This window comes from Eucyclogobius newberryi, unplaced genomic scaffold (assembly GCF_026437365.1).
Source record: "Eucyclogobius newberryi isolate DKJ021-1_F unplaced genomic scaffold, fEucNew1.0.hap1 SCAF_12, whole genome shotgun sequence".
Classification (NCBI taxonomy): Eukaryota; Metazoa; Chordata; class Actinopteri; order Gobiiformes; family Gobiidae; genus Eucyclogobius; species Eucyclogobius newberryi.
Genome location: NW_027315746.1, coordinates 17,800,852 through 17,819,691, shown reverse-complemented (window position 1 = coordinate 17,819,691; position 18,840 = coordinate 17,800,852). Strand labels below are relative to the sequence as shown.

Sequence of the window (18,840 nt, the reverse complement as noted above, 5' to 3'; positions counted from 1 at the left end):
ATTATTAACAGTTATAAATGCAGTGTCCAAAGTGCTACACAGAGACAGAAAACAATAAACAAAAAAAACAAAAAGTTTTGGGTTTCAGAGTGATGAAAAAACAGGACAGTTGCCATAGCAATTAACAATCAAAAAAAAAAATATTCAAACTTTTGAATGGCAAAAAGTCCGCAAAATGTTGCCAACAAATAGGAAACTGAACCTAACAAACGGCGCATATTCTCCTCACATCAGTTTATATTTCACTGTAACATAACGAAGTCGTGACGTGATTGGTTGACCAGTCCCGGGGGCCAATCAGCGTCCAGTGTTTGTGGCGTAGATTTGTCACGGGCTGTTGTGAACCGGAGGCCCCACAAAGCCAGGCGGGGGAGCCCCTTTCACAGCCGCAGCAGCATCACCGCCTCGCTGCGCTGCAAAGGACAGAGAGGAGAGACATGCAAAGGGATGTAAGATGGCAGAGCTACAAATGCTACTAGAGGAGGAAATCCCCGCCGGTAAACGAGCGCTGGTGGAGAGCTACCAGAACCTCTCCCGCGTCGCGGAATACTGCGAAAACAATTATGTTCAGGTAAGAAACGTGATATAAAAACGCGCTTTGGGTCCGGAGCGTTTCGCCGCTTTCTCCCGTCGTGTGTCTGCGGAGCGAAACCGCAGGACAGGAAACGCTCTGGTTTGACCGAAGCAGACCCGTGAGCCGCGATTTCCTCCCGGAGAAACCGCCCGTCCGCCGGAGGTACCGCGGGCGGCTCGGTTGTAGCGGGTTATATCGCGTTTACACGGCCGGCCCCGGCGGAGCGGAGCCGCGGTAGCAGAAGCTACACACAGGAGGGTGTGTCGTGCTACGGGCAACTGGTTTTGTCAATGATTGAATCCGTTTTGTGAGAAAGGCTCTGAGAGTGCAGAATGTATGTATTATTATTATTTATTATTATTATTATGTGCCATTCAAACACTTCACCAGGAGCCACAGGAGAGAATTGAAATTCAAAGCTTGCAGCACAACCGAGCTCTGTAGATTATGACTTATTGACGGTTCATTGTGAATGTGTGGCATGTGTCCATCATAGTAGCATGAGTTAATAGTCATTAGATGATAAAATAACACATTCACATTGTTTGCCTCAACTGTCTGATCCACGCAGTGCCTGTAAATGAAAATAAAGAAATAACACGTACAAGTCCAGTTCACTACATCATTATGCAATGTAGCTGAAGTTCCATGGAATGAACTTGTTGTTTAATGACAGTCTGTGCTGGTTCATTGACATGCACCATGTTATAGCCTATTACCATAATAAAATCAATGATATTTTTGCATCTCAAAAATGTGAAGGCCGTACAGTAATACTGAAGTGTGGTCTAAATTACTTTCTGCAGTAAAGTGCTATTGTTTTAATGACCTAAGATAAGATAAGATAAGATAATCCTTTAATGTCCACACATGGGGAAATTACCTGTTACAACAAAAGAGTTTTCTGACACATTATGAAGAGAAAGCTGACCTCACATGTGCCTTTGAGGGTCACTTGATACTTTCTGAATTATACCTCCTCTTCACATAATGGCTCACGGGGTTCAGTCCGTGCCAAGACCAGAAGTCACTACGATTTCATTTAGATTATACCCAGAAGTTTAAAAGGTCTTACATGTCAGGCAACTGTTACTGTTTAATATGTTGATAATTGAAAGTCAAAGCCACAATGACATCGTGGGCTGTCACAATATCATAATACAATCTTCTTTGCTTAATTGCATTATGGTATTTTCTTGTTGTTACAAAAAACAGAGGGAACAGCATAAATCATTCATACCAAAGGCTTATCAAGGCATTTTAACACAATAATAAAATATAATATAAAAGTGGGATATATAGAGGAAGATAATATTGCAAATGTTGCTAATTAGATACATATTCAAATATATAGTTTATAATTAAACTATAACAACTGAGCTAAAAAAGAGGCTCAAACGTCTAGTGTAATCTAGGATAAAGTTATATTTTTGCCCTTTTGTGCTTATTTTGACAGTCCATTTGTGTTTTGTGCTGGAACCTCAGACATTTACAGACACATTCCTAATGCTTAATATTGTCTGAATACCATTATCCAGATAATTAAAAAAGCATATGGAGATATCGTTTTTGTCAGTATCGCCAGAGCTCTTTATGGTGCATAAATGATAGATGAGCTCCTTTTGGTTTTGATGTAACTGGCACAGAAATATTAATCAAAACTGTTCACTTTAGTAGAAAATAACACATTACAAAAAGTACATAACACAGTACAAAAAGTGAAATACAGCTTGATTTTAAAACTATCAAAATCATGTCTATTACTCATTGTAATAGACATGATTGTGCACTGTTAAGTTGAATTATGGAAAAATAAAATTATTAAGTAATTTATACAGATAATCAATATTAGTGCACTATTATATGCAAGTAATTGCTCAGTCCTGTGCTGGCAGCTCCTTAAGCCCCTAAATGCATACAATAGTCAGTGTAATTTTGCTTATATACTATTTGAATTGTTATTACATTTAAATGCAGCAACATTTAAGGCAGATTCAGGTCTCCGGTGTGAAAGTCTTCTGTTTGTTTCATGAATAATTCAGGTAAATGAAACAAAGGACTTGGTTTGAGGATATTAACAGTTTTTGGCACAGTGGCAGTCATTTCATTACCTTGATTTATGACAACGATTATTGTTTTACTAGTAACGTGCAGTAATCTGCCCACCCACAAATTTGACTATAGATAGAGAGGTAGATGAGAGCAAGCAAATAGTCTCCATCACAATGATGTTAGACTTCTTATCCAGGTTTTGTTGTTGAACTATAAAAATGCCTATCCGTAGCAGTCACTATTTAAAGGCTTCCAGAAACAGATGGTTTGCTAGCCGGTGGAGAGTTGGGATCATGCGAAGTGTCTTGGCATTCCTGCTCACTGGTCGCCTCTCCCACACACACCTGTCCCTCTGTCATCTCCATCCAACAGTTATTGTTGTCCTCCATCCTCCTTTACTCAAAATATTGTTTTCGTTAAGCTGGAAAATGTCATGGTTACATCATTTACATAGTTTCGCGTAAAATGAGCAGTGAAATTGCAATGTTTCCTCTTTAGTTTTTGTACTTAACTTCCCTCTGCCTACTTCTGTGTTTCCTCCTCCACATCCTGTGCTGATTTGACTAACCCCTGGCTCTGCCTCTCTGCCAGGCTCAAGATAAGAAAAAGGCCCTGGAGGAGACCAAGGCCTACACCACTCAGTCTCTGGCCAGCGTAGCCTATCAGATCAATGCCTTAGCCAACAATGTGCTGCAGCTACTGGACATCCAGGCCTCGCAACTGCGCCGCATGGAGTCTTCCATCAACCACATCTCTCAGGTATAACTGCCATTCAGTTACGGGAAACCATGTATGCTTTTTAATCAAATCAAAGTTGTCCAAAAGTAATCCTTGGTAGACAAGGTTTCAAAGTCATCTAGACACTGTTTTAGAAATGAATCATTTTCAATTTGATGGAAATGTTGTTGTTGTTGTTGTTGTTGTTGTTGTTGTTGTTTTATGGCGGTTGGCATCCGAGTAAATGGTTTGAGCAGAAGTGTTTATACTCTCCTGAACTCATAATGGGAGGAGTTTTAACTGAAACTTGCCCCGCCCTTGTTCCACTATTACATTTTGGGTATTAAATCAAATGTATGTGTTGTGTGGCAATGCCATGAGTTGCAGTAGATATTTTATTCAACTTGCCATCCTCTAACGCCTTTCTCAAAAATGACTTGTTGTTCTGTCCCGTCATTACACTCAAACATTATTCAGGTAACATGCTTGTAGCTAATAAGCACATGGCCAGGATCCAAAAAGGTATTCATTCAAGGACAGTGCAGTGTGAAATGGGGATGAGACTGGGGAATGACTTGCAGCAAATTGTCGAGGGCCGGACCAATAGCAGCTCGTATCCAAACATTTAAAATCAAAAATATAAATAATTAGGGATTAGACAAGAGACTTTTAAAAGTCCACGAGAACGAGACAAGATTCGATTTTGACATAATTTATTATAGATTATGATGTTCAGTTTACAATTTTTGGCCTTTTGTATATATAGATTTGTAGCTTTTTAAAACTGTGGCTTCTCAAGTGGTAGTAAAGTCATTAACCTTTTTGTCTAAGGCGAATGGAACAAAATATCACAAGATCATTTTTCACATTTGTGCCCAATCTTGCGGCAGTTTTATCTCTTGAGATCTTGTCCCATCCATAGAAATGATCTTTGGGCATTGTTTCATACTTAATATTCCAGAAAACCTCGGCCATATGAAGTGACACTGACATGAGTAGCATTTCATTTCTAAATAATATAATTTATCAAACTTTTCAACAAAAATGTGCATTACTCAAAAATGTTCTCACCCACACATAGATCAAAATTGGGACTAAATTGGGACTAAATTCAGAACTGATCCTGGACTAAACCAGGACTAAACTAGGACTAGAACAGGACCAAACCAAGTCTACATCTGGACCAAAGTATGCTCAAACCAGAAGCCAACACGGACAAGTGTGAACGCACTCTCTCAGTATGTTCCCCTGGTTCAAAATCAGCCACGTGACATTTGGCTCTGGTCCTGCCCTCCAGTGTGCTGATGACGCCTCATGCTTCATCAGCAGTCCTCTCTCTGCCCCGTGTTGTTCTGTTCTCACCCGGGCCACCCTGTCTGTCAGCCTCTGAATGTCCCTCTCCCTGTGCGCTTCATTAAACCCGTCAGGCCGAACACTCTCGACTCTGTGGCTCTGTATGGATCAGGCTTCAGACCAAAGGCAGCTGGAACGACCAATGTTAATGTTGTTTGATAGAAATCATTTATGTTTAGATATTGATGGTTCTTTTTATCTGTTAAGTCGTGCTTCAGAAACAGGGTAATCGGTGTTAACGGGAATGTAGACCAATACAGTACTGGATGGTCATTTTCTGTATCAAAACAGGGGAGATCTTTGTGCCAGGTTCAAGGAAGAAAAAAAATTGGCCCTGTTTATTATACTATTTTACTGGCAAACCTACTCTCTATTGCAATACGTTATAAACCTGGCACCTTCCCGAGAATCCATGAATCAATCAAATTAAACTTCAGATTAGGAGTTGGTTGGGTTAAACATTATATAATTGTGAAGAGTCGCTGTAAAAATCTGCATAAATTACCACGCCATTGGCCATGCTTTGTCAACGAAGAACTGCGCCAAACTATTCCCCATCTGTCTGTTTGTTTGCTTTAATTATATGTCCAAATACAACACTAGTAATTGTAATTCTGTTGTGCTGCAGAAAATTAAGGGCTTTGGAAACGTTGTATCTATTTGTTAAACAATACCATCCAAGGCCAAGGCTCTTATCCTTTATTTTGATTGAATTTATGCTCAGCCAAGTCTGAGAGTGAACTGCACATGTTTGACTGATATAGTGGCGTGTGTTGCATTGGGCGCTCTCTGCTGTGAGTCGTCATGGCTGTAGCGCACAGTGATTAGGTTGAGTGTACATCCGACAGCGCTCGCTACAGCCGTGCCATCTGCGACAACGGGGCGACACAGAGGCGCACGTCCAGATGTTTATTAAGGATTACACACTAAATGAGATTAGACTTGTGCACAGCGAGGCCACGCGGAGGTCTACTTTCTGTGATTAGGGAACAGGTGATACAAAATGCCAAATTATTTTACCGTTACTTCATATGTAACATCTGCCCCATGTGTAAACGCTGCGCTCAAACAAATGACTCAACGTGTCCCGGCTCACACGTCCGACTTTAGGAGCCAAAATGATCACAAACAATCAATGCCATCAAACTGATTTTTTAATCCATTCATCTTATGCTGCTTATTTATATTTTGAGGTTTTACTACAGTTTTGGTGGAACTTAGATGTGGATAGTTCTAACTAATTATTACCTACTACAGTCACTATAAGCTTCACTTATATCCCAATAACGACATTCTGACAATATCCAACAGAAATGTCTTTAAATGTATTAGTTGAGGTGCAATTGTCAGACACATGTGAAAAGTACAGAAACATCCCCTTGTACCATAGAACTTTTTTATTTTTAATCAGCTCTTTAGGTAGCATTTTGTAGCATTTTATGAACAATATACTTGATATAAAAAATGTGCATATCTATCAACATTTTGATATATTGTCCGCTAATGCTCATTGTGCTTATCTACATTCTCATTTGTTTATTCAGCGTATTATTTACCAAAGATAATCCTATTGAGATTGATAAGCCTAACCTTTTTTCCACAGCAACACAGATATAATTACATACAAAAACAATAATAATAAAATAAGTTATTTCATATAGGATATGAAGGAATTTGAATTGATCAAAAGTTATCTTCTCTTGCTGTGTATTAAAAGCTCTCCAGCTGTCGCTGGTTGCTTGTCAGTGTAACAGGAAAAAGGCGGATGTCTTTGCTTACTTCCAGTTGAAACGGGGTGTGACCCTTCAGCTTCCTCTCCTAAAGAAGACACTGCACTGTATATATCTCACCTTCAGCCAACAGACATGTAGAAATAATAGTTAAACATGACGAGGAGAGGCTGTTAGCACCACAGCGCTCGTCAGACTTTGTCAGTGTGAGTTGAATCTTTAGACTGAGGGAGACAGATGCAGCAGTGGAGCTGTCAGTCCACTGGATTAGATGTCTGGCTGCTGAACCTTTATTTCAGGGCTTCCTGAACACTGCAGTATACATTTGTAGGTATATATAGCTGAAAGCAAGTGAAAAATATAATTTGAGTTAATTTTGATTTACAATTGATTTCGATTTGGGGAAGAGGGAAATATATTCTGGAATATAAATTGTTATTAGTATTATTAGTATTATTATTATTATGGGGGACATTGTAGCACCGGGGTTAGCACTCTCGCTTCATAGCAAGAAGGTCCTGGGATCCCAGCTGGTGCAGGGCCTTTCTGTGTGGAGTTTGCATGTTCTCTCTTGTCTGTGTAGGTTTCCTCTGGGACTCCGGTTTCCCCGCCCTACCACTAAAAACATGTGTATGAATGAGAATGAGTGTGTTGTGAGAGGGAATGTGGGACAATCCATGTGTTTCATGTATGTTCATTAACATTGTCCCGACCAAATAAATAAGCCTTTGACAAACACATAGTTTAATATTTTTGCAAAACTATTTTATTACTGTTGATTTCAAATTCCTTTTACATGTAACCTACATGTGACGCATAACAACGCACCCAGCCCAGCTGGAAATCTTTTTAAACTGTAGAAGCACCACAAAATGTATAACACAGTAAAGAGTGATGGAGAATATTATTCTCCATCACTCTTTACTGTGTTTTACATTGCCCCTTCTTCACATCATTCATAAACTGTAGAGGGGGTTCAGGCCTGCTGTGTGGGTGCTGAGAGCAACACGTTTTTAATTAAAAAGGAGGAAGAGGTCATCATCACATGAGTTTGACCCTGATTCGAGGGTGAAGTGATGTTCATCAAATATGTGTGAGGGCGGAGGCCGGTTGAGCAGAATAATGTGTTGTAAGAAGGCTTCTGACGAAGACGACAGTGAAAAGACTCACCAACTTTAAGCTGCTTCATTATAAAAATTATATGCATGTATATGCATTTGTACAATTAGCTTTGGGGTTGCAGTGATACAGGTTTTGCTTATAAATGTGCTTGTTTTCTGTGTCATTTTAAAGTAATTACTGCTCTGTCTGATAAAACTGCTTCTCTCTGCATATGACGTGCTTTGGCCAGATCATTTAATTTCTAAATTTGTTGATGACTTTTTTAATAAATGATTAATGTAAAATGTTTTATAATTACAATTAGTAGTTTTTTGCCCTAGATGCACATATTATGAATTACATTTTGATGCTTGGTTTTATTTATGCTATATTTTATCTTAAGAGTTTGGGATTATTTGCAGTGAAATCTATATTAAATGCTGCCGGTTTATCTCACTCTCTCCTTTATTGGCTTTGCAGACTGTGGACATTCACAAGGAGAAAGTGGCTCGTCGAGAGATTGGAATCCTGACCACAAACAAGAACACGTCCCGAACCCACAAAATCATCGCCCCGGGCAACATGGAGCGGCCTGTACGCTATATTCGAAAGCCCATCGACTACACTCTGCTGGACGACGTGGGACATGGAGTCAAAGTAAGAAACTCATTCAAAGAGAAGAGTCTCTTGATATATAATCCTGATTTGCACGCACAATTAACTTCGCTGGGCAGGAAAAGTGATTTTAGTGGAGTTCACGCCTCTTCTATTTAACTGCCAGCTCTAATATCACTTACAATGATGCACACTCACACTTCACCAGATCAATACAAGTAATGCTGCTCCGACACGTGCTCGGAAGCGTTACATTGATTTGTACACATAGGGTTAAGGCAAAACTCCTCCATACAAGACCATATTTTTACTAAGTGATGGCTGTTACACGACCTGCCTCAGCTTAACAGATACAGAATATCATGCCCTTTCCGTTTAATTCTTGTGTTGTTCTCGTCTCTCTGCATGATCCATCCGCTTTCCCACAGCCTTTGATTTACTAAACTACTGTGCTTTTGGATGCGTGTGAATGAATTGGATTGCAGTATTATGTATTTCTGCACCAGTCTCTTCTTTCCTCTGTTTTTGTTAAGACAGTGGCTGTCTGTCGATTTCAGACATGAACTTATTCAAATTCAAAAGCTTGTGTTTCCTCCTCAGAGAAGCATCTCACATGGATTTGGCACAGACTCTATGCAAATGCAGCTACAGATGCAGAGATGAATGATTACTGCTTACAAACACATAATAGATGGACCCTGGACTTGGCTGCACGACTGAGGCTGCATTCATATCAGCCACAATCAGATATTTTGCTCACATTTGACCCGAATTCAAAAAGACGAATAATTTAGACCCTGCAATCTCCAACGCTTTTTAAATGTTGCCTTATGTGAGCTTAGGACTCACAAGCAGGAATTCAGAACAGTGTTTTTCTTAGTTAATATTAACAAACAAAATCTTGATTATATTATTGAAACTAAATAATGCTGTAGTGTTGAATAGTATGCAGCCAGTTGTACAGTTCATTGGTTTAAAGCATGTCTAAGTTGTACTTCACAATCAGCAGCTTCCACAGGCAGTAGCTGAGTTAACAATCACACAACAGCTCATTGCAGTTATAACTGTTCGTTACGACCTGTTTATTTTTTGCAACCGCTTGCATTGCTCTTTATTTGTGTGCCACAGGATGTGATTGTGACATTGAACGTCAGGTCCACTCTTGAACACAGAATAGGTCTTCACAAACCTCATTCATTCAAATAGAGCTGCTTTAGATCTTTTCTCTATAAATAGCGCTCACTTGCTATATTTAAAATGGCACTTTCTTGATTCTTTTATGATGCATCATTGTCCAAAATAACATTCACACAAACTGTTTATAGGCACATATTTTCAAGTTAGACTCTGTTGTGCAACAGCTTTACTAAAATGTCACTAACTGTCACTGTCATCACCTTAACCTGTGTTATTCTCTGTCCTGTTTTCTGCTGCTTTCACTCAGTGGCTTAAGGCCAAGGTAAGACACAATTGTCTTTTTGTAATGTTTTTTGCATGAAATGAACATTTGAAAGAGAATTTAAGAGAAGTCTCGATTTGAAGATAATGTTATGCTGTATGCAACATCGTAAAACATGGACTTCTTATGGAAAGCCGTGGAAATGTTAAACTGAAAGTGGTAGTGACTCCTAAAGTCTAATGATCTTTGCTCAAGGAACACCATTGTCAGGCATTTTAGTGCAGTCCAAGCAGTGTTTTAATTTATCTGGGCTTCTCCAGCAACATGGAAACAATGCAGCAGGGCGAGGAGCAGGAGCAGGAGGAGGAGGAGCAGGAGGAGGCACATTGTCTCGGACCAATCCACCTACACAGAAACCTCCAAGCCCCCCCATGGCCGGCCGCGGGACACTTGGGTAAAGCCAGATGGAAAATCATTTACTACCAAACATTTGTTTAGAACATATTGCCAGATGTCACCAAAACCAACTTTAATGATCTATAAACAGGCGTAATACTCCATACAAGACACTGGAGCCAGTGAAGCCTCCTGTGGTGCCTAACGACTACATGACGAGCCCCGCCCGACTGGGCAACCAGCACAGTCCTGCACGCACCGCCTCCCTCAACCAGAGACCAAGGACTCACAGGTACAACCTCATCACAACTACATGTTGTTATGGGATTCAGATCTGGCTACCCCATCTAAAATAAGTATATGCATTCAATTAGATAGCGATTTCAAATGACTGCTGGACAAATGAGGCTCTGTTACTTCTCCCAAAGCTGTGTGTGAGGCAATAGCAGAAAGTTTTTTGGCCATTTATTTTGTACATCAGAAACCTTTGACACTTTATGGTTATTGCTGCTACAGTTGCCAGTGTCTGTCTGAGAGGCACGGAGCGATGACAGGGTGGAGGTAATAATGGGTTGTCAAACACAGTCTAATTACACTGTGTGGCTCATCCTGTGACCATCACCCTCTCACACTCCGTTTGTCTTTTGTTCCTCTGCAGTGGGAGCAGTGGTGGAAGTGGAAGCAGAGAAAACAGTGGCAGCGGTGGAGTAGGTTTGCCTCTGGCAGTTCCTACCCCATCTCCCCCCAGCATGGGCCAAGGTGAGTAGCTTTAAAACTAGGTACATTCTGATCTAAATTGAAAATATCATAAGGCTTTGAGAGCGAAAGGTCCCCCCCCCTCTCTGCACCGTAATACTCAGCACAGGCCCATAGAGTGAGATGAGGTTGAATAGATGAACTAGATCCTTCATAAAATCCCGAGTTACTTTACACAATCACACTTCTCACTATAATATTTTGTACATAATGTTTCAGTTGCCACAGCTGCTACCTCAGTGCCACAAGGCCCAGGTTTGGGTCCGATCCCCATGTCCCAGTTTGGCACTATCTCACGGCAGATTTCCCGCCACAACTCATCGACCACATCATCCGCCTCGATGGTGTCGGCCACTGGCACGTACCGCCGCGCGCCTTCTGTGTCCTCCCAACAGCCACACATCAACGGAGGACCGGGTTACCAACAGAACTCAGGTAACCGCTGTGGTACTCGAGATACAAATATTCTTCTTCTTGTGAATGGTCACCGCTTAAAGCCCAACCGCCTATCTTTATAGTAAAGAAATCGACTAAAACAAAAGTATATTTTTTTATATTGGATGTTTTTATTGCACTGAAGAACTGAGTGGGCTTACACCTCCTCCTGCTTGTCTCCATGGAAATGTTCCTTTGACTATAATATTCCATAGAATCCATCATCATGGAGAATGTCCCAAAGTATGGTTTTAACTTTTTGTTGTTGTTGTTGTTGTTGTTGTTGTTGTTGTTGTTTTATGGCGGTTGGCATCCAATTGTTGCATTACCGCCAGACTTTATTCCTCAGACTTTTTATTTCCATCAAATCAGGCAGGTGAACTTGGTAAAGTGCCACTTCTAGAACGTTATGCGATCTTGCTTTACTTTGTGAGAGATTTTTTTTATTTTTTTATTTTGATTCTTACAATTTGCTTATTTCAATGTCTGCCAAGGCTCTACTGAATCGACTTGTATGTTACAGCTGTGTTTGTTTCATTAAACGCTGGAATGTAGTGCTTCTTATAGATAAACCATGTGCATATTTTGTGCAGATCTAAGATTACTTAGTTGTTACTATCCTTTTTATTTGTCGTAGAAATGTTTGTTTACCAGAATGGGCTAAAAGAAAAGGCCTTGTAAGGGCAGTGAGAGGAAGTATGTTTCTGACAAGGGGAACCCAGGTTATTTGGATATGTGCCGTTTGAGAGTAGAATTTATTTTGGCACAGAGCAGTGCTGCGAGCGCCTCCGCTCTAATGGCCCCTCTCTCAGGACAGCCGTCTTCAGACAGAGGAGCTTTATTGTCTGCGAGGGAAAGACAATAAAGCCTGCAGCACCAACAACACCAGCATCAGCGAGGGATTTAAGCTGTAAACATATGAGCTGTGATGGAGCAGTTTTAAATTGAGTTATACACAAACATGATTAAGACCAAGAATAAGTTAAAGCTAAACATAACAAATTATTTAATGTTTTATGTTGGGTCTTAATAAGTACTTTCCCTTCGGACAACGCGCTTTAAGACCAATATTTTGCACAGTCCTGCCTCTGTTTTTGATAAACACCAGTAAGAGTGACACTGGCGTTTCCAAGGACGTGTCATTTCTGAGTCATAGCTGGCTTATATTTGAGGTGGAAGAATTATGTCACTCTGGGTGTAGCATGTGTATGGGCTGCAGGTGACGAGTCAAATGAGACCCTGTGAACATTTTCTGTTTTCCCTTTTTGTCCTCCATAAATTAGACTTTAAAATACACAGTGCACTCTGCAGTTATTATTGTCGATGCTTCACGTTGCCCTAAGCAGCTCTTTTATACAGTGCCTTGTATTTTCTTCCTTCTTTTTGTCACACGCTCTGCTTGTCTCTGCTGTTGCTGCTGCTGCTGCTGCTGCTGCTGCTTCTTCAGTGTCTGTGGCTCCTCCGCCTCCTCCCATGGTGCAGCTGACCCCACAGATCCCTCTCACCGGCTTTGTGGCCAGAATGCAGGAGAGCAGTAAGTGAAATACATGACTGTGACACACGTGTAGTCAACGGCAAACCTCCAAAACATAATCTCTATTCATAAAGACATATATAGTATTTTATTTAAGTTTACAGAATAGTAAGATAACCGAAATAAAACCAGCACACTGCCAATGAGCCAATCCATGACAATGATCTTTATAGATATCTTTTACTCAAATCTATGGTTATGCCGAACAGTTAATACATTGATTTTATTGATACAAACCAATATGACTTTTCATGGGTTTCAGCTTTTATGTCAGGCAAATAATAGAATATTCTGGTTTTGGATCGTCCATTGTTTTTATATTGACTACACAGACTCTAAAACACATGTCAAAATACCTTCTATAACAAAACCAGCTGCACTATTAAATCAAAATGTAAAAAAATATATATTTCAGATTTTCATCAATAATTCACTATTCTTAAAGGCGCAATGGACGATTTTTCGGCGATTTGAGAACGCAGGCGGAAGTGCGCATGCGCACTCCCCCGTGTGGACTGATACAACACACACGCGCGTTTGTTTATCAGCGCGACAGATCACATCGCATCGCTCGTCTCCCGTAGATTTCTGTCCACTTCTGCGTCAGATCGAACTGTCTTTCTCCGTCTTCATTTTGCCCCGTACACTGAGGGAACTATATTATGATAGATCAATGCGCTTAGACACGCGGAAATGTGGGACGAGGCGCACGCGGCTGCAGGTGAGCGGTAGGTGCGTTTTATGATTGATACGTGGCAGGACTAATCGGCAGTCCACGCCACCAGGAAATAAGACTCAAATTTATGCCAAAAAAATCGTCCATTCAACCTTTAAATATGGTTTATCTAGAATCCGTCAGGCATTATATTTTAACCTTTATTTGGTTAAAACAGTATTTCAAAAAGATCAACATACAGTAGAAATGATCATTTGACTAGTTGATTCGTCGACTTCTAATGATGGTTATTTGATATTGGTTAGTTGCAACCCTAATTGCTATGGCAACAGAGCTAATGTTTGATCATTCTGAAACCCATGGATATGTAGATCTGCTGTGTTGTGTATGTATTCACACAGAGCCTGGACTGTCATTTTATTCTATGAGCAAGCTTAAAAATTATGCACCATCAGCCGTGCCTTCTCACTGTAAAATGCCCCTCTGCTCCGCCGTGACTCACTACACTCTGCACACTTTCTGGCGATGGGCACGCCTTTTGAATGTCTGTCTGTTGCCATGGAGACAGATCACAGAAAGCCGAAGTTGAAGTCTGGTTCTGACGAAGAGAGAATGTGAGCTGATTGTGCACTTGGTCTGTCTAGAAACTCTATAGGAAACAGAAAGCTATATTTAACCATCATTTTAGCAAACCATGTTTGAGTCATGTACAATTTCAGTTTAGAAGAGCCAGCAGTTACATGCACAACTCTCCTTCAGCATCAACACCATTGTCAACATGTCTACTGATCTCAACTGTTCTTTTTTTCATTACCTAATTTCAGTTTTGTGAGGGGAAAAATACAGCTATGGTGACACCATTCTGCTAATTTTCCATGAAGCATAATGGCACAATGCCCTCTAGTGGGCAGATTTCATGTATTGTAATGTAACGTGGTAGATAGACTCTAATATGCAATTTAATTAAATACACTGAGTTTGATTTAAAGGGAAGACATCTAACCTATCAACCCTGCGATAAGCTGGCCCCTGTCCAGGCTGTGCCCCGCCTAAGGCCCAAAGTCACTGGGATAGGCTCCAGTCACCTGCGACCCTTAACTGGAACAAGCGGTAGAAAATGAAAGAATGAACATCCAAAATACTCAAAATGAAATACATTAAGACCTCTCGGGAGCTTGCATGATAGAGATGATATTTTGGTGCATACAATAAAGACAGTCTGACGATATTAAGTAAATCCAACAGAAATGTATGAAAATATGTCTGTAAACGTGTCTAAATAAGGTTTAATTATCTGACATATGTGAAATGTCTGTAAAATGAATCACAAGTGCAAAAAATGTGACTCTTATTTGAAAGATTACAGCATAAATGTTTAGTTTTAATTTTTAATCAGCTATAAACAATATACTCAATATTCAAGTTTTGCGTTTCCTCCAAACAATATTCACAATATTATTGACATTTTGATATATTGCATCTAGATGAGATATACAAATTATGAACAAATTCAGCGATTAAAAACCAACAATAAACAACACACTGCAAAACTAAACACATTTGTGATTAGACTGCAGCAGATCACACGTAGACGTCAAAGTGCTTAGGGCTCGTGCTCATTGGTTGTGTGTGTTTTCAGTCACAGACAGCCCTGCCCCGCCCCCTCCTCCGCCTCCAGAGGACCTGTCTGTGTTTGAGGAGCCCTCACCACCCCCGCCCCCTCCCCCGGTGGACTACGAGGAAGACGAGGCCGCTGTGGTAAACTACAGCGACCCATACGCAGACGGAGACCCACAATGGGCCCCCAAGACCTATCTAGAGAAAGGTTTGGAAATCCTCACTCTTTAAGATCACTTGTGTTCAGTGGTGGAAAGTATCGAGTACAAAAGTAAAAGTACTGTACTTTAATTTTACAGTTTTTGCTTTTACTCCCTACATTTGAGATCACGCATTTTCTCCATTCACATTATGAACTGGACTGAAAAGTAGAAGTACTTTTCATATGTTTTCAGGCCTTATTTTTAACACGTTCATGTTGACATTCTTCCTGAAGGTTTTGAGTTCAAGCCTCAGCTTTGGGCGATCAAAAATGTATAAAATTTAACCGAAAAATTTGGAAATTGATTAGAATCGCTCCTGTTGACTAAATATCAGCACAATTCTTAATCAAAATGACTACATTTAATGCTTCAATGGTTTTCAAAGTCTGTTTCCTTTTTACTCTTGAAGTTTTTAAGCATGTACTTCAGAACCTTTATGTGATAACCTGGCTAAATTCATTTATAATATTATTTTTGATGCAGCACAGTGAATGAAACAACATTGTTTTGTACTTATTCTGAGCCCCTCTATGTCTAAATTGTGGTTATTAATTAAAAACAATCCCCACTTAATTCATATAAGCAAATATTGTTTATGATTCATCTTTCATGTGAGTGAATTTAGACGCCTGATTATATATATACTTGTGTTGCGTTTCCTCACAGTTGTGGCGATCTACGATTACTCCAAGGACAAAGAGGATGAGCTTTCTTTCATGGAGGGCGCCATCATCTACATAATCAAGAAGAACGACGACGGTTGGTTCGAAGGCGTCTGCAACGGCGTCACCGGACTCTTCCCAGGAAACTATGTTGAGTCGATCATGCACTACGCCGACTAAAACACACACGCCAACGCACTGCCGTTTGGAACCGGAGCGGCGAAGATGTACAGATGTGAATGCAGTGTAGTGATATGTACAGCTCTGTCTGAATGAAGTGCCATGGTGAAATCTTAGGAGTTTACACGTCGGTTTATTTTTGAAAAGATGAAAAGGGACCAGTCCAAAAGAAGGAGAGCACAAGAAGGAGAGTAGACAAGCCATGGATTGTGGCATCTGTTAGTTTACACTGTTGTCAACAGGAGGCGGTGAAGTCTCAAGAATATAGCACTGAGCAAATGAATCCAAAATCTCAAATGTGGTGATATTTTTAGTCTCCCAATTTCCAAATTCAGAAGCTTCCTACGCATCGTTTGCACGGTGAATGAGCAGAGTGGCTGCTTTGTTACAATCGACTAAAAACAACACAAAACATTAGGGATGGGCGATGCATCATGGATGTTGGAGGGTTTTCCCTTTCGAACGTTGTGCTAATATTTGGCACTGATATTGTTTTGAAGCTCTGTGTGCCTGTGTCTCATTCCTAGTTTGTCCTCAGTGCACCAAATGTGTCTCTTTGAAAACACTAATGATCAAAATTGAAAATTGAAGAGCAATTAGGCAAAAAAAAAACATGTCCGTATGTTTACACAGTCATGCAGGAAATTATTTTATATCCCAGACAAATACATTTTGTTATTACTTTGACAAAGTGAAAAGTTAAGTTGTGAACTTTAGTATAACTTAACATACATTTGTGTGATTTGCTATGAATTTAAAAATAGGCAAATATCGGTTATTTCGGATATATCGTACATCAATTTAGCCTAAAAAAAAACTCCATATCGGACCATCCCTACAAAATATAAAGAGCATTTGGAGATGAACTGAATGTGTTCCGTTGTTAATGTTCTGATTGCAGAAAAGTGAAGAGTGTGTAAAGAATGCATTGAAGCCTAAAAAAGAGAAATAGTTCTTGTTCCTGGTGACGTTTCTTTCCTTCTTGTATATATTCTGTAACGTGAGAAGCTGCCAGTGCGTTGTCCGTCTGTGCGTCACCGTGAGTCTGCATCAGTGGGAAGTGATGGTGCCAGCATCTGAAGGCCTGTGTTACATTTAATATGTACTTGAATAATCATTTCCCCCTCATCACTCTGTGCCATTTTAACTCATGAATGAACATTTCTTTGTATTTTGTTGTCACCTGAATTTGTAATGCTGTTGTCCAGCTACTGTAGCAGAAGGAGAAGTTCAAATGTAGTTACTAGGACTGGCGGTTTATTTTGTTGCTTTTACGTTTATTTCAGCACTGATTAGTAAAAAACTGTGATTATGCTTAAATTAAATATTATTGGCAGTGTTTGTTGCTACAAGCATAACCTCAATACTTAAGTTTTGTTATTGATTTTGGCGGGTGTGGTGCTCCCATCAACAATTGCCCCCTTTGGGTAATTAATCAGATTGTACTTCTCCAGCATTGTAGTGAATGTAGGTGTTGTGTATTCATCAGTTTACAATATGTTCAAAATCAGGCAAAAACAATACAACCTACAGCCGGTGACTTGTTATAATATTTATCATTCCATTGTGTGAGGCGTTCATAAACTGCAGTAATTAATATAACGATATCCTAAAGTTGCATTCTCATTCTAGAATTTGATTACCGGTATGTCTTAATGTCGGATGGAGGGTCGCGGCCTATATACCTTTATGGCAGATTTCAAAAACAGACATTTGTGGATTAACAAATGTTGAATTTTAGCATTATTTGTTTGGGATTGGCTCCACAACCTTGTCAGTTTTTACGACATGAAATAATATGACAACAATCATGTGGGTTAAATAACAATTTCCTTTTGTTATTTATATTGAGGAGACATTGAACTTTGTTTCATGTGAATAGGCCAGAAATTAAATATTAAATATGAAAGCTGGAGTATTTGATTTTCACACTGCAAAATTAAAAGCATTCATTTTCAGGCTTGTGGACCTCTTTAAAACAACTTTTTTCAGACGGCAAAGTGACACTGGGGTGGACCACGCAAGTGCAGCCAATCAAGAGCCCTGCTTTCAGCTCTTACGTCTGGGATGATTTATTTATCGATGCAGACAGCACGCAATGGTCTTATTTTTGTGTGGCTTTTACAAGATATTCTTCAAGGGAAAACACAACATTCATTATATTACAAAAAAGGGTCAGGTTCCCCGGCTTTAACATAAACCAGGTCAATTTGATGTTAAACAGCAAATTCCACCATGTAATTCTGACCTGTTCTCCAGCTCAGTTTGAAACTATAGGATTCTTGAAAGTGATCTCACATGAACGTAACCCTTTGGGCTGGTGGTTGTGATGTGCTTGATCAATGTAAAAGGCATTGAAGGCGTCTCGCAACATAAAGGAACAAAAATGGGCTAAAAACACATGCAGTCAGTATTATTGCCTATGTGCATGAAAGTATCATTGATTACAGAAAAATGATTTGCCACTACAACCTGTTCTTGATTGTATTTTATCCATCTATTTATAATAACTTTTTCTACCTAATGTATTTCTATCAGTTTTTACATGTCTTTGGAAACTTCTGAAGAAGCAGTTGTGTCTGTAAAGGATTTATTTATACTTTTTTTCATAGTGAAATCATGTGACAACCACTGAACCGTGTAATGTTTACCACTTTCAGGGCATCACAAGTCAAGGCGCCTTCCTACATTAATGTGTTGCAGAAAGAGGAAAAAATGTACTTAAATGTTGTCGGGAATACAGAAATCTGTGTCTGTCTCCTCTCAGTTTGTACATAGATGTTCACTGAAATTTATGTACAGTCCTTTTGTAATAAACAGTGGAACAAACCAAAAGTATG

At 39.8% G+C, this 18,840-nt stretch overlaps 1 protein-coding gene across 3 annotated transcripts; it reads left to right on the top strand.

Annotated features, from left to right (window-relative positions):
- Positions 1-313: 313 nt before the first annotated feature.
- Positions 314-18,835, top strand: LOC140356268 (abl interactor 1-like). Of its 3 annotated transcripts, XM_072441099.1 has the most exons (11): positions 315-571; positions 3,218-3,385; positions 8,008-8,184; positions 9,587-9,601; positions 9,862-9,995; positions 10,089-10,229; positions 10,596-10,696; positions 10,913-11,128; positions 12,576-12,662; positions 14,978-15,163; positions 15,825-18,835. In XM_072441099.1, exons 1-11 carry the CDS (start codon positions 455-457, stop codon positions 15,998-16,000), a joined length of 1,518 nt encoding a protein of 505 aa, XP_072297200.1. In that variant the 5' UTR covers positions 315-454; the 3' UTR covers positions 16,001-18,835. The 3 variants fall into 3 exon arrangements, with proteins under 3 accessions (XP_072297203.1, XP_072297200.1, XP_072297202.1); XM_072441102.1 differs by lacking the exon at positions 12,576-12,662 and having other exon boundaries at positions 314-571; XM_072441101.1 differs by lacking the exon at positions 9,587-9,601 and having other exon boundaries at positions 316-571.
- The last annotated feature ends 5 nt before the right edge of the window (positions 18,836-18,840 follow it).